General features: G+C 33.4%; 1 protein-coding gene across 2 annotated transcripts; it reads left to right on the top strand.

Annotated features, from left to right (window-relative positions):
• The first annotated feature begins 2,336 nt into the window (after positions 1–2,336).
• LOC123534545 (uncharacterized) lies at positions 2,337–14,012 on the top strand. 2 transcript variants are annotated; one of them, XM_045316833.2, is made up of 6 exons: positions 2,337–2,465; positions 5,851–6,046; positions 7,827–7,969; positions 8,869–8,914; positions 9,424–9,595; positions 13,819–14,012. In XM_045316833.2, the coding sequence occupies exons 1-6, from the start codon at positions 2,450–2,452 to the stop codon at positions 13,831–13,833; spliced, it is 588 nt and encodes a 195-aa protein (XP_045172768.2). In that variant the 5' UTR covers positions 2,337–2,449; the 3' UTR covers positions 13,834–14,012. The 2 variants fall into 2 exon arrangements, with proteins under 2 accessions (XP_045172768.2, XP_045172767.2); XM_045316832.2 differs by having other exon boundaries at positions 8,785–8,914.
• Positions 14,013–15,876: the final 1,864 nt, after the last annotated feature.

Genomic DNA, 15,876 nt, shown 5'->3' with positions numbered 1-15,876 from the left:
CTTTATGTAAATAATATAAATGGTAAAACTGTCGTCTGCATCATTAAAAAAAAATGAAATAATGTTTAAATTTCGAAATTGTAGGCTCTGATAATAGATAACCTTTTTCTTCAATTAGTTAGCAGAGTTTAACACTGAAAATAGAAGACTGATCTTCCGATATATATCAGAACAGAAATATCTATTAAACATGTCTTTATGCGAATGAATTTGGTTCTGATTAACTCTGCAATTGTTTTAAACATACATAATTGTTAACAGCAAGATGTTGTTTGGTAAATACTTTTTAAATTGAGTTGAGTTAATTAAAAGCAAAATCAAAAGCAGAAAAGAAATCTTGCCGTGACAGCCGTAATCAGATAGGTTTTGAGAACATCATAATGCAACCACAGACAATTAGGTTTCTCACTTAGTAGTGCACAAATGAAGAAATTGAAAAATAAACAACATATTATAAACATTATGAAAGATTTTATTCATTAATTAGATAATTTCTTTTGAAATGATGTAGAACTGACTATTGTATTTCATTCGACTTGACAGAGTATAATAGATTTTTTTTAAAAAGTGTTTATTTCAGCATGACACATCATTTCTATAGAAGGGTTAATGAAGTTGCAATCTGCACATTGTCTCATTATTGAAACACACATTAGTGACAAGCCATCTGAAAGTTAATAGACTGCCCATGCACTTTTCCGAGTTAAGTGTAGCGTGATATCTGACGGCCCCTTCTATCTCGAATCTTCAAGGTAATGTTCAGTTTACGAAAAAGGAAACTATTTAGTATTTCTTCTGGTACGATTTGGTACAAGACATTTTTGATAGTATTCTTGTAAGCATATGTCAGATTTTTGAAAGTCTTTTTACAAAAGCTGAACACATCGTAGCTGTGCACAAACAATCTAGTTCCGATGGTACCCATCTATAGTCCAATGATGTGGACAGACCCCATCTTGCCTATAAGCAGCTACAAGAACGCGCCTGTTGCAATATTTATGGATCCAATCCAGAGATCCAAAGTTCAAATTCCTGTTCCAGCCTTGTAAATGTCCTGAAATGGTCTTGATTGCATGTATGTTTTCTTTTTCGTACAATGAAAAATGATAAAATATGAGTCCTTTACAAACAACACCGACAAACACGTTATTTCCGGTCAAACCAAAGGTCAAAATTTTGGGTATATTTCCAAAGAACAAGAACTAGAATAAAGATCTTTTTATCAAGATCTGATTCTTTAACTTAACTGCACCTTTCCGACAGCTGGCGAGGAAAAATTAGAATTATCCAAAATGAAATTTATAGATCAAGTTCTAGTAACTTTATGAATAACATGTAAATTGTAAGCTTTCGTCCCCATTTTACAAATAGATTAAATATGATTTATGTTTCTAAATAAACAAATAATAATAGAAACATGAAACTGCCTACATTCCCCTGTCCAACTCGTGATGTAAATGTCTCATTCTCACCGATAATAATATTAACGTGGACACTGATAGCAGTGACATTGTCATTGCACCATTTGCGGATGGTTGAAATGATCCATAGTTAATGGGCGACGATAATACGAGCAGTCTCTTTGGCAAAATTGGTGATCATGAACTTCTGAATTGGTTGAAAAAAAGGTAATTAGACAAATTTTGCCTCAATATTTTAACTTCCCAGCGTAGAATTCAAATAAATGTGTTTATGAAAAATATGATAATTCTAGCATATTGTTATCGGTTAATGTAGCATTCCTTGCGTCATTAATAGTTTTACACTACCGGAGGGTGTAATATAAAAGAAATGGTCTGTTCTTCGGCTGGTCGGAAACGACACATGGACACAGCCATTTTATTTTCGCCCGTAGTTTTAAATTGATAATACTTAGGAGTTCTTAGAGGAACCTGTATGAATAGTCCTAATTTTAGTCGTTAATGCACTTAGGAACATTTTGTACGTATTTCTAACTACTTTTGCACTTGTGTGTTAAATAGTCCCAGGATTTTTTATGAAATGCACACCTGGAATATACGAAATACCAATGCTATGCAAGTATTTGCCGACTATTTCAAGGTAAAAAAATCCCCCGCTTCATACTAACTAACTGTGACTGGTAATAACATATATTTCAGTTCCTAGATAATATATTTCGAAAATCTCAAACAATAAATGTATGTTAATTGTGTATTTTTTGAGATGTTGCCTTTTCCTCCTACAGCTTTGAAATTCAGTTGAAGTTTCCTGGGAAAATGACATTTCCGAACAATCTGAAATTCTTTGTACACCATAAAATGAAACGCAATTTGAGACTCATTAAGATAAATGCTGTATAATTCCTATTAATTTGTGCTATGTGCAATATAAATGCAACTGCTACTGTGTACACGGTCCAGTTTCCAGTCGTTCTTTTGGAATCCAATAGAAAGCATAATTCTGACACAGGATTACTTATCTGAGAAAAATGATAGGACTAATAGGTATGTATAAATCAATTTAAGATATTTTAATTAACAAGTTTAATATGCAAATGTTTATAACCGTAGCGTTAAATTAGATAAAACGTACATTTCGTGAGATAAGAACAGAATTAAAACCTCAGGTGTTAAACAACTCATTGGAATGGATTTCTATTCAAAGAAAGAAAAGAAAAAACACCTTTTATACTTCAAGTTACTAAAATGTGCATACAGAGATATTTTAAATCCAAAACATGTATTAAATTACACTCGGAGCTCTCCTATACCGCCGTGTATATCTTGTAACATCGGACTCCGAAAATAACGGATCATTTACTACACAGTGAGCTACGGCGAGTGCATTGGCCATTACCTTTTGTTCTAATTAGGGTTTGAAGTAAATAAATTTGTTTAACGTCCCATACAATTCTAGCATTTGATTGGTTAAAAGACAGTCACGCGGTAGCATCCTATATTTTTTGCAACCGAGGCTTTAAATGAGTGGACAATAAAGCAAATCAATAATCGGGTTCGCTAGTGATGCTCAACGGCAATATGTGGGGTTAGTAGGATAAATATAGAAACTCGGCTAAACGCCCCCACCCCCACACACCATCACCATTTATCCACATATTCCACATGTTTTCGTGGAGGCTCACTAACAGACCAAATAATAATAATGTATATACATATATAAGTCTAATGTGGTTTTATTTTTTTTTGTGTACGAGGGGCGTTCAATATGTAATGCTGCTCCGTATGTAGTTCCATAACCTCTTATTATTTCTAGAAGCGTTTTTCGGCACATTATAGAGCAAAATTTATTGGCAATGCTATATAAATTATAAAAATCGGTAGATTCAAAGTAAAAACATATTATTTTGTGTTAGGTGTACTCGGGTATACTGGACAATTTTATGTCCAAAATATCGAGAAAGCAATATGAAATTCCTACTATTCAACAACTAGAACTATAGTTCAATTTTCAGTTTAAACTGATAAAACAAATCATGATCTTCACAAAAAACATATGAAAACCAAAGGAAAAGTTTATAGCAGTTTTAAAGTGTGTATATTTTTACTCGAAAAATGATAAGGTGAGTACAATAAGCCCCTGCAATTTGTCAGGCGCGATTATCATCGCTTAAAAAAATCTTGTATTTCAAGTTGATACTAGTATCTTAATTCTCGACTGCGAAACTAGTTTTACAACTTTGATTAATCGCTCTCAACACCCATTTCAGATAAAATCAACCCCGAGTTTAGATTTTTTAATTGTGTTGTAAAATTAAAAATGCAATAAATAGTTTTAAACAAACGCAAACTCAACACAAATTTCTGTACCTTGCAAAACATGATAGAATGTTGTGATTTTACAATTTATTCTATTTTTCTGAGAGTTTGGATGCCCAGGACAAACCTAAATTATAATTATGGTCCAGTATACCTGAGTACACCTCACTGAAATGATTATATTTTTACCCTGAACCTGTCGATTTTTATAATTCATATAGCATTGTGTTCCCAATAAATTGCTCTATAATGTGCCGAAAGCCGCATCTAAAAATAACCAGCGGTTACGGAACTACATACGGAGTAACACTACATATTGAACGCCCCTAATTTTTCATAGCAACATAATGTACATAGCAGGTACTCTTTGTTATACAGAGAATCTAGTGTTTAGATATTTTTACCGATAACATTCCAATTTATTATTTCATAAATTATTTTTACAATAGCTTCTATGAGAAGATCCGAGATGTTCTACAGACTAAGCTTCCCCTGAAACGTGTTTCTTTAGCTACTACCATTCCGAAAAAATTCATATATTGTTGAATTAAGTTCGTTTATATATTTTTCTAGTATATCCTTTTTTTCCAGCTTAAAACTTATAGGGGTGTATACAAACGTTTTTATCAATAAAACTTGTGTCGCCGAGAATAGATTTTTTTTCCATGGAAAATGAGCCCATCTCCGTATCGAAAAGATAGTTTCTGTCCATTATTTAACCAATTTCATTCCATTGAAACATAAGCGTTTGACCAAATAGAAGACTGGTAATAACCATATTTCTATACTCAATACTTAAAGTGTCGTTTACAATAACGTAAAATATTGAAAAATCGCTGTCTGTTTGTTTTTTTTTTTTTTTTTTTTTTTTTTTTTTTTTTTTACCGTAAAACCCTCTTTCTAGTCAAGCTGTGTACCTTCACGGAATTATAGTAATATGTAATGATATTATGGTTTGAGATTAGGTTGCGGAATATCTAGACTGTTTACTTGTATGCTTAATTCCTAATGTCCCTCAGTTCTGAAAGACATTAAAGTTCTTAATAGTGATAAATGGATATAACAATGTCTTTAACGCTTACTATCATTTTTTTCAAGCAATGTGTAATAATAAATTAAATTACGTAATTGTATAAAACTAAACGAAGAAACACATGCGTAATTTTGCAGAAAATTAACATATTTGGATAAGACCATCGTAACGCACCTCCTATGAACGATATTACAGTGATAATGGCCCAACCATTGCATCTCCTATGAACGACATTACAGTGATAATGGCCTGACTAACGCACCTCCCATAAACGACTACAGTGATAATGGCCTGACTAACGCACCTCCTATGAACAACATTACAGTGTTAATGGGCTGACTAACGCACCTCCTATGAACGACTACAGTGATAATGGCCTGACTAACGCACCTCCTATAGACAACATTACAGTGTTAATGGGCTCACTAACGCACCTCCTATGGATGACATTACAGTGATAATTGTCTGACGAAACAAATCAGATAAACGACAATATCCAAAATGGACAAAAATTTGCAATTGTACATTATGAATATATACACTTCGTTAAGTGAAAGTCACTATTAGATATATATGGAATTATTTTAATAGCACATGATGATAAAATGTTTTAAACATAATATCTCCGCAGTAGTATGTACCAATCGCTGTGTTTCGCTACTGTTTAGTACAGACTCTATTTGTTAGTTTACTCACCGAGGGTTACTGCGCCGCCGATTTCCTATTCCATATCGTTATGTGAATATCACACTCAAGATTGTACACATTGCATGCCTCTATGCTGACAAGAAATTGTGACATCACTTTATTAGACGCGTGTGTACTAACCACAATGCCTTAGGTAACTTTAGAGTGTATAGAAGCTTTGAGGAAACTAAACACAATATTAACAAGATAGGAACTTCAGACATCAATAGATAAGACTACAACACTATAATAAAAATTAAATCTACTACAGATTCATATGATAATATTACATGTTTCATCTCACTTTCCAAGTAGCATCAATGCATGGTTATTACATGTAGCCGGAGTAATATTTCACGATTGCATGTGTTACATCATTTCTTTCTGTTTAAGTGTTGATTGCATTTATTGGACCAGTCCAAGTTTCTGGACGAAGCGTAGCACAAACTAGTTGTGAATATAAGGATATTTCTCAAAAATACTCGAAATCCTGCGAAAGAACGTATGTGGAAGATATCTTCAAAAACGTACTGAATGATGAGATAGTCAGAGGAAATGAACTTCTACAGCAGTTGTCAACGACATGCAGGTTTATATTGAAGCAATTAAATTATTTGCATAATTATGAAACTTTGCTAGATAAAGAATATTTACAACGTTTCGTTAAAAGATGTTACTGAAGTTTCTCAAAAGAAAATTAAAATACTGAATGTTTTAGAAAATACCCACTGCAATAATTAAAGAAATATTCTACTCGTCAGTATATAAATATCATATGGCAGCGTGTGTGATATTGATATTGTCAACCCGAGGGCAGAATGTTACCCAAGGCGAAAGCCGAGTGGTGACATTTTGTTTCGATGGTTAACAATATCATTGTCATACACGTTGCCATATGATATTTTTTTTTATTATACCGAACAAATTTCAGTACATTTAAAAATGTTTAATTCATTTAATTTAACAGTTCATCATTAGCATGGAAATTGCCTGTGTACACATTGAATAGTGACGTCAATACTATATGTGTACAAGGGAGGCAAACATATGGCAAAAGGTTGAAGCGGTTAACTGCCCTTATATAACATTTAAAATATCATCCCGGCCTCATGATCTGACAGTCACATTCGCTTGGTCACGTGTCAAAAAGTTTTTAAAATGTTTTCGATAGTCAAAATATCTCTTTCTCAGGTAATGGGATTTTATCATTGTAGGCAAAAGAGAGGTATAATAAATGCATTTATCATATTTTATAAACCGGCAACATGTAGCGTGAGAACGTTAAAAATAATTATATATAATAAACCAAAAATGTACTTCATTATAAAAAAAATATTTATGACGCAGAGTATAAATTCGGATGTTACATCCCCATTGAAAGTGCATTGTCACACAAGACATGAAGTTACTTACTTCAGATTATTTATATAAGAAAGTGTCGCTGAAGCTCGGAACAAGGTCGTATATGACAGGAAGTCACTTAATTAAGGGAGTCACTAATGCATGTAACTAAATTTGAGTTTGCGAGTCAATGGTTTACACCAAGGTTTGTAAATTATTGAAAAATTAAACTCCTGTCCCTGTGTGTAATATATATTATATTGTTTTCAGTAAAGTCTAATTGACCGGTTTATTGTGTGTATTATTTTCATACCTTAGTTCCATACATATGTCAAAACTACTTATTCCCTATTATTAAACTTGTAAACTGCATACTGAACATTAGTTTTATGGTGACAGTTTTTATAATGGCTAGTGAATTGGATTTCGCAAAGTATGAACACCGGTCACTCCATCCCCCGCCCAAAAAACCACTGACATTTTCTGACACCGCCAAGTTTACAAAATGTCATTGACGTTTTATCACTTTTTAACTTAAACCGATAATTTTTCTGTGTTAAAAAGTATTACAGTACGTTGTGCAACAAGTTAACTTCGTAAAGCCTAAATTTTACATAAGTCTTTTATCTAAATCTTTACATGAATCAAAATATTACCCAACAAAAATATTTTCGATAAGTAAATTATGCGGCAAACAGAACTTTCAATTATAAAAGTTAATGGGAATACTTTTGGTTTGCCATTTATGTTGGTTTTATTTGCACCAAATGTTGCGATCAGTGCCACGTGCCAATTCAAAACTCTAGAGAATCGTAGGTATATATCAGATCGCAAACTATCATTTTCTTAAACAATCCCCAGTTTACAGTAATTCTGAAAACTAACCTTTGGTAGACCTAGACAATCTATATTTATTTCACGTTCCTTTAATAAAGCATTGAGTTAACAAGATGACGTTAAAATTCCATCTCATCAAGATGTTGATTGCAGAACGTTTACAGTATATAATCGTTCTTTTTTGTTTGCAGCAATTTTGAAACATACAAGAAATGTGTAAACTGTACAGCTAGACATGTCTGTCCTGAGGAAAGAACAAAATTTAGCGAATTGCTCAGTGAAAGGTGGGCACTTTTTTGCGAGGCTGACCAACCATCAAACTGGATAAGGACAAGTAATGTGTTAAGCTTATTACAATTCAGGCATACCAAGTGGTCACTGTGAGTAACTCTGTGACTGAAGTTATTCCTGATATTATACTTTTCCTAGGAATGACGTAGCTAGACTCGACCTCACAGAAGCGTTTTAAAACATATTTCGCGAATGCTTGCTTACCTTCCAGTTCCCATTACATATTTTCTATCGCTGTGTTTCCTTCAAGTCTGTCAATACTCCATGAACAAATTCAATCACACCAAGCTTTGCGTCCTTTACCTCCAATTAATGTTTCTAAGTCTTAATGTGACGTGTTTTAGTTGTAAAATGTCCCTCCTACTTGGACATGATGGTATTATATTTTCTGGTCCGTTGTAACCATTTACTTCTACTGTTATAGAGTTCCGCTTAAACCAGTGCTATTCGTATTTATGGGTGTTTTACTCGTAATACCTCTCATGAACAGACGCGATCAAATCAATCTGCTATTATTTAGTTTTGTTCTGTCCTGTTCAACAGACAATTTTAAATGGCGACGTGAAATGCGCATTTAAAACAATTTATTGAAAGCAGCAGTATTTATAAATAATGTTGAACGAGCTAGTATTCATTGTCAATAATATAAACGATTTATATTATTTTGTTATAGAGCCTGTGGGAATCTCAGCAAAATGTTAAGGCCAGTCACGATATTTTTAAGGTTTGACCAAGGTCAAAAATCCGACAGACTAGACATCCAAAGTAGCAGTCTGGGACAATTATTTACATTATACATAGAAAGTTTTAGATTCCAATGTCCTTTTATACATTTGCCGATAAATTTAATATCTTTAGTATTACAGAATGGATATAGCTACAACAAATCTTGTGACTTTGTATTCGGAAGCACATTTATGTCATGTTTTCATGACTCTCCAGGGGACAACGCAACATCTCTAACCGACGTCTCTGAAGGTTACAGGAGGTGAGATGGTAAAATGTTTTACATTTTGTAAAGATTAGTTGTACTGTTGTTGCTTAAACTTCTTATTGCAATATACGTATGAAAACCTTTGGTACACAAACATGTCTAAACACATTCTTTATGTATGCACTGCATTAACAAAAATTAAACTTGTTACATTTTTTTTTTTTGGAAATTAATGTTTTAATATTTAAAGAAAAAGAAAAAGGGCGTAAAATACCAAAAATACCCCCAAAAGACTTTTAAAATAACCTTTAAAAGAAATGGACAAGAATTGTTAAGTATTTAATATTTTACGACAATACATAATTTATATTCAGCTGTAACATATATTGTAGTTTTATCACTGCCATTTTCAAATGTACAATTGGTGGAATTCTCAGTGCATCAAAATATTTACATTCAATTGTAACATATATTGTAGTTCCATTACTGCCACTTTCAAACGTACAACTGATGGAATTCTCAGTGTACAAAATGTTTACATTCAGTTGAAACATATATTGTAGTGTCATGACTGCCATTTTCAAGTGTACAGTTGGTGAAATTCTCAGCTCTTCGGAAGAAATAAGGTATTGTGGGTCTTCCTGGCAGGATATTTTATTGACAAACTGGCTTAAAATCTCTACTGAACATGGTATAGGGCTTCGTATCGGTGAAGATGAAGTTAAACAATTACAGGTGAGTGCACCAATAATTTTAAACGGAAATGAGATTCTAAGATTTTCTAATATATTTATCAATAGATAATTTGTCATAATTTAAGCGAACATTCTACATCTATAAATCTTTGTATACACCAAACGAAAAGTCTGGAGGATTTCTATGTTTAATAACTAAAGTAAACTAGAATAATAAATGCGAAATATTACCGAATGCGTAACTGTAAGAGCCAAGAAATACGCCCCGTTGTTGACTATATTGATACACATTAATTTTTAAATTTATTCATCGAATTAGCTTTTCCTACTAAGACGTCAGATGTATTTCATAGAAACATATATTTTAACAAATTGATATTTCCTTATTATGTAACTAGTATCAATGCCAGCCTAAGGGTGCATAACAATAGGCCTTGATTGAGCATTGAGTCTGTTTGTACGAAAAGAGAACATAATCTGATACTTTAGCTTTTAACCTTGTTCAATTCCTTGTTAGATTTGAAACCAAAAGCCTATTAATCATCATCTGTTCATTTTGCAGTATATCTCCGAACAATTGCATATACTAGGTATAAATGATTTATCCATAACGTATAATTATTACTTAAGGGGTTAGCATTTATGTTTATGCATGTCCTACCTCACATTCAGATCCTGATTTGTGAACAAATTTATTATAGTTTTGTTTCATATTCCTAAAACATGAATTTTGTATTTCTTGTGACAATTTCATTGAATAATAGTTATCGTTCCTTCATTAATATCTTATTATTCCATATTATTCCTTTTAAGGTAGTTCTGCACGTTTGGATCAAAATTTTTTCTACAATGTAGAATTTGATTAAACTCCAATTTTTCAAAACTTCAAAATATACCTAGAAAATTCAGCAAATAAAAAAGATAGGATCGTGTGCTTGATTTTTTGCTAGGCTGGTTTGAAAAATTTGGACCTCACGCAATATTTCATAATGGGAGTCTATGGGAAAATCATAACTTTCATAACATTTTCGCGAATAGAATTTTTTCTACAATGTAGATTTTGATAAAACTTCTCACAATTGTTAATAAACACATGGCCTATAATTTGGTGAAATAAAATGTATAGGTCCGTGTGCTTACTTTTGAGATATTTTACCATGATTAAAGGGAACCGGGCATTTCACGTTAATTTTAAGAAATTATTTTGATTTTTTTAACGTGTCATATGTTTTAATATCATATTTTGACTTTAGAAATATAGCAACAGTGCCATTATAACAAATTTACTCACATGTTTCGATTAATTCATAAATTGATTTTCATTTCCGTACGCCGAATCCAGGCTTTATTCTACGTTTTCCGGATAAATGACGTTACGCCATCACTTCCGGTTTTTCAAACGTGCAGAACTACCTTAACGTAGTACATGCATTATATTCGTAAGCGTTAATAATCGTGGATATCATGGATAAGTCAATGAAAAAAAGGAATAATGATATAAATGAAACCTAATGGACAATTTAACTCTAACTAATTTAACTGGAATCAATACATTCATATTCCATTCATAAATCAAATGATTTTACAATAATCTTACTTGTTGTGGTGAGCTGTCTGCTCCATTTGTTATGGTGACTGAGTATCTCTATCATTTATTTTATCTTTTTTTTTCGATGGACTGTTTGTATCATTTATAATGGTGAGCGTTTTAATCATACATGTGGTGAGCTGTATGTATCATTATTAATGCTAAAAAAAACAAGGAAGAATATCCTACAGGGAAAGCCACGTTCAAAAAACGCAGCCTCCCCAAAGACACACACGAACAAGTCTTGCACACCATACACAAACATGAACACAAAAGGACACAACAAACAAATACAGGAACACAGTGGGGCACCGCCTTGGAATGGTCAGTGGCAAAAGCAAAACCACCACTGGGGAGCTTAAACCGGTTTATGGTGCGCCTAACCTCACTCTTACCCCCACCAAGTCACAAGACAGTGTAAATAAAAGTAATCCCCGCCAGGTGAAACCCTCACATACGTAAAGGCAACAGAAGGTATGTAATGTAAAACACCAAGATGCCCTTGTAGATATAATATAAAAATGCAATCCTTAAGAACCTAAAACGCATGTACTCAATGCCTTTGCAGAAGACAGAGCAACAAGGGAAACACCCTTAAGGGCCCGACAGAACAGCTTCTTCATTTTTCCTGTGGGGATCTGACTGTATTATTTAGTGTCGAGCTTTTCATTGTTTCTTTTGGTGAACTGCATGAATCGTTTAAAGTGTTGAGTTTCTTTGTCCTTTGTTGTAGTGAGGTTTCTGTATCACCTATAATAGTGAATTTCTTTATTATATCTTGTAAATTTGGTCTCAACTTTTTCTCTTTGTGGTGAGCTGTCTTAATCATTTATGTGTGTTACTCAGCATCTTTATCATTTGTTGTGGTGAGTAGTCTATATCATTTAAAATGATGACTGGGCATTTCTATCATTAGTTGTGGTGAAATGTCTGTATCAATGATAATGGCGACTAAGAGGTATTATTATTAGTTCTTGTAAGTTCTCTATATCATTTATAATCATGATAACTGAACATCTTAAGCATAAGTTGCAGTTTGCTTAACGTTTTTATAATTTGTTGTGGTGAGCTGGTTGTAAAGTTTTTAAGGATGAGCTTCTTGTTAAGTTGAGCCGTTTGTATCATTTAAAACGGTAAGTATCTTGAACATTTGTTACTGTTAGCTGGCTGTATCATTTATAATGATGAGAATCTTGAAACATTATTATTGTGAGTTGTCTTTATCATTTTAATGGTGACTGTCTTTAACATTTGTTATTGTTGGATGTCTGTATTATTTATAACGGCTTATTTTATGCTTATTGGTGAAATACTGGAAAATAGCAGTGAGATATAAATCGATATCACTCACAGTGCCGAACTTCTTTTTTTTTCCAGATAAGTTATCTCCCTTGAAATATATTCTTTAATTACCTCCCTTTGCTGCCTTTAAAATTACTGGATTATACTTTTACTCAAGCCATACGCGAGTCATGAACTGCTAGACAATCCTACATAGAACAGGCTAGCTATAATTAAACTTGCAAAAGAAATAATGTTACCTTTGTCAGCTTGGTTGCTAGGCCTTGCCATTCATGTAGCTGCAGATATATGTGTGTTTCCTCTACTTTTTTCTATTGGTTCCCAATCGTGTGGTAGATTTAACTGGCGACAGCACATTTAGTTTGTTGTTGTCTTAGTTAATTATCACAGGACATCAACTCAACCTTACGTAATATGCCAGCATTTTCGTCGAAGTACTTTCCCACTCCAACTCTAACTTAGCCCAGCCAGTTGTGTTCTAACTTCCATCCATTTTGTTATGCTATGCAGCTCCTAGATCAATATTTCCTAGCTATTTCTATTAAATCCATGATGATATTTAATTCTGCAGCTTGATTTTCCAAGGACTTACGCATATTCCACAGTTGTTTAGTTTTTTAGTGTTGTTTTTTTAATCTGACCTTCAGCGTGTGTTTTGGTAAACAAAGCAAGCTTCCGGTTATTCAACGAAATGACGGACTGACCCGAAAAGATTTAAATATGCTTCTACTTAACTACCGGCATTTGTCAATGTCTCTGTAAGCCGTGGACTGTGTATTTTTACACAAAATATTTAAATGCAGTTTTTGTTTTTAAAAACAAAATGGCGTCGTGTTGATTTAATGAACCTAATCACCAATATTCGATATTAATGTGCCTCAGTGTCCATGGTAATTTAGCGGACGTATCATATGTAACACGGTAGCTTAAATAAATCCGAATTTCGTCATGAAATATTGGATTTATATGAACATTTATGCACGTAATAAACAGAAAATTCGCTGATCTTCACAAACTAGCATAAAATAAAAAGAAAATTTGTTTGTTTGCAGTGAGATATCGAAATATATCACCGATAAGGGAGACAATTCTGATATTTTCACTCAGGCTCCGCCTTCGTGAAAATATTTAATTGTCTCCCTTATCGGTGATGATATATTTCGATATCCACTGCAAACAAACAAATATCCTCTATTTTATCATTTGTTCTGTATCATTTATAATTGCTGGCTTCATTATAATTTATTGTGGTGAGCCGCCTGTCTCATTTATAATGGTGAGCATCTTTATCATTTGTTGTATTTATGTATGCATTTATGTACTGATGCTTTAAAATACCGCTATCTAACGGTGAGATGTGTATATCGTTTCAGATGATGAGATGCTAGTTGGATCAGTCGACGTTTTGAAACAATGCAATAATGTATCTGCGATAGTCGGATCCCTTCACGAGCCTTAAAATGCAAGGATCGTTTCATTTGTTACAAACAATCTTTTAATTCATAAGAGATATAGTATGTAAAAGAAAGTACATAATGAATAAAGTGTCTTCTTCTTTTTCGGTAAACGTGTCACTTTAATTTCCTGGCGTTACTTTACTCTATTTATTTATCAACGATTGAATCAAGAAGGGAGAGGTTTGTGAATGTATGAGTTGAAACCTGTTACGCAAATGAGGCTAACATGTCAGTTTTCATGTAATTGTTTATAATACATGAACTCCGGTTGTTAAACGTATAACTTTCAATAAAGAATGCAACTTAGTTCCGAGGAAAAAAAACAAATATATCAACCTTTTACTGTATACATATCACATTATGTCACTTTATAAAATAAATATTTCAAATAAGTTATACATATATAAGTAAATACGATGCTAACTGGTTGTATAGGAAAACGAAAGGTAAGCTCTAGATTTCATCTGTTTTACAGCTGGAACATATTTTATATAGGCAAAGAGTTCACTATTGAAACGCACCTTGCGTTTTATCAATGCAATCTTAATTCATGGCGACAGAACGAAAAAGTAAAATGGCTCAAATCGACCACCACACGTATTGGTTAAAATATTTTACTTTACTTGTAATGCCATTTACGTCTGAAAAGCAGTATGTACTGATCTTTTCTAGGTATTAATTTCATACATATCATATATAATTTAATTCAACAGTTACTTATTTCAGGATTATAGTATACATTTGTATGTGCGCATTCCCAAACTGGAAGCTAACGTGAGAATTTAAGACACTTCACCTGTCACCGATCAGATGTTTAATTGTTTAACAATGCTGAAATAATTAAGTCATTACAAAAGATAATAGGTAAGGGTAGATTTCTCGGAAGCACAGAGCACCAAAAACGCAGCCTCAGAGCCACGCATTTGCCAACAACAAAAAGAAGCTGTAATGGAAAAATATTTCAGACGGTTTGCTCCAAACATCCAACAAGTACATATTAATTCATGCTAAATATTGATGGAGGGGAAGGGAATAGTAAAGGGGCGAAATGGGGGTCGGGTTTGGGGGGTGGGGCTGAAGGAACCCGAAGGGGGAAAGTTGAACAAGGACGAATATACAAGGGAATGCCATGTTCTTTAGAAACAGTCGCACTACAACGTAAACCACAATAGCGCAGACACTCATACCAGAGATTAACAAACAACTATGATTAACTGAATAACATAGAAAAACGAACAAGCAACACACAAGAAAAGAGCAGGGCACCGTTATAGACTCACAAGCATACAAACGCACCCACACAAGTAGGAAAAAGAACAATCAAGTAAGGTCTTAGGATTCGGCTGCCGAAACAAAGATAAGCCACGAAAACTTACTTAAAGTAAAGGGGGAGGGGGTGCAAAAAGAAGTGTAAATGCAAGGGAAAAGAGCGGACAATAAAGGGAGTGAGGCGGAGGAAAAACGCTTACAATAAACAAGAAAACATACGCGACAGACAATACAAGACAGACAAAACAATCAGTTGAAAATAGGGGCATCGCCTTGGAACGGTCAGTAACCTATATAAAGGAAATTGGGGGTTTAAACGCGTTTACGGCATGCCAACATCGCACTTAGCCTATTTTCAATAAGTTAAACAACACAATGCAAATAAAATCCCCGCCGAGAAAGGCTCTAACATTAGTGCAAAAATAACAGATAAATAAATCAAAACATAAAATTAAGGTAAATTTAAGTTATATTTACACCAATTTACTCAAACACTTGTCTGTAGTCAGAGCAACAAAAGCCTATCTTTTAAGGGCACGACTACGAAAATCAACTCCCTCCGTCCGTTGTATGTAGGATTTAGGAGAAAAGCATCATGGAGTCTTACACTTTATTATTCATTGCACCATCAAATAGGAAAGCGTAGTAATTAACTCTAGAGGGGTCAGTCACTAAATATGCACTGTGCTTCACGATTTTCGCATC

Source organism: Mercenaria mercenaria, chromosome 12 (genome assembly GCF_021730395.1).
Source record: "Mercenaria mercenaria strain notata chromosome 12, MADL_Memer_1, whole genome shotgun sequence".
Taxonomy (NCBI): domain Eukaryota; kingdom Metazoa; phylum Mollusca; class Bivalvia; order Venerida; family Veneridae; genus Mercenaria; species Mercenaria mercenaria.
This window is presented reverse-complemented; position numbering and strand designations above follow the sequence as displayed.

Bases quoted from the DNA above. Each gene is read 5' to 3' on its own strand.
- LOC123534545 (XM_045316832.2), top strand. The intron at 6,047-7,826 runs GTTTATATTGAA...TTTTGTTTGCAG, and splicing joins CAGTTGTCAACGACATGCAG to CAATTTTGAAACATACAAGA. The intron at 8,915-9,423 runs GTGAGATGGTAA...CATATATTGTAG, and splicing joins GTCTCTGAAGGTTACAGGAG to TGTCATGACTGCCATTTTCA.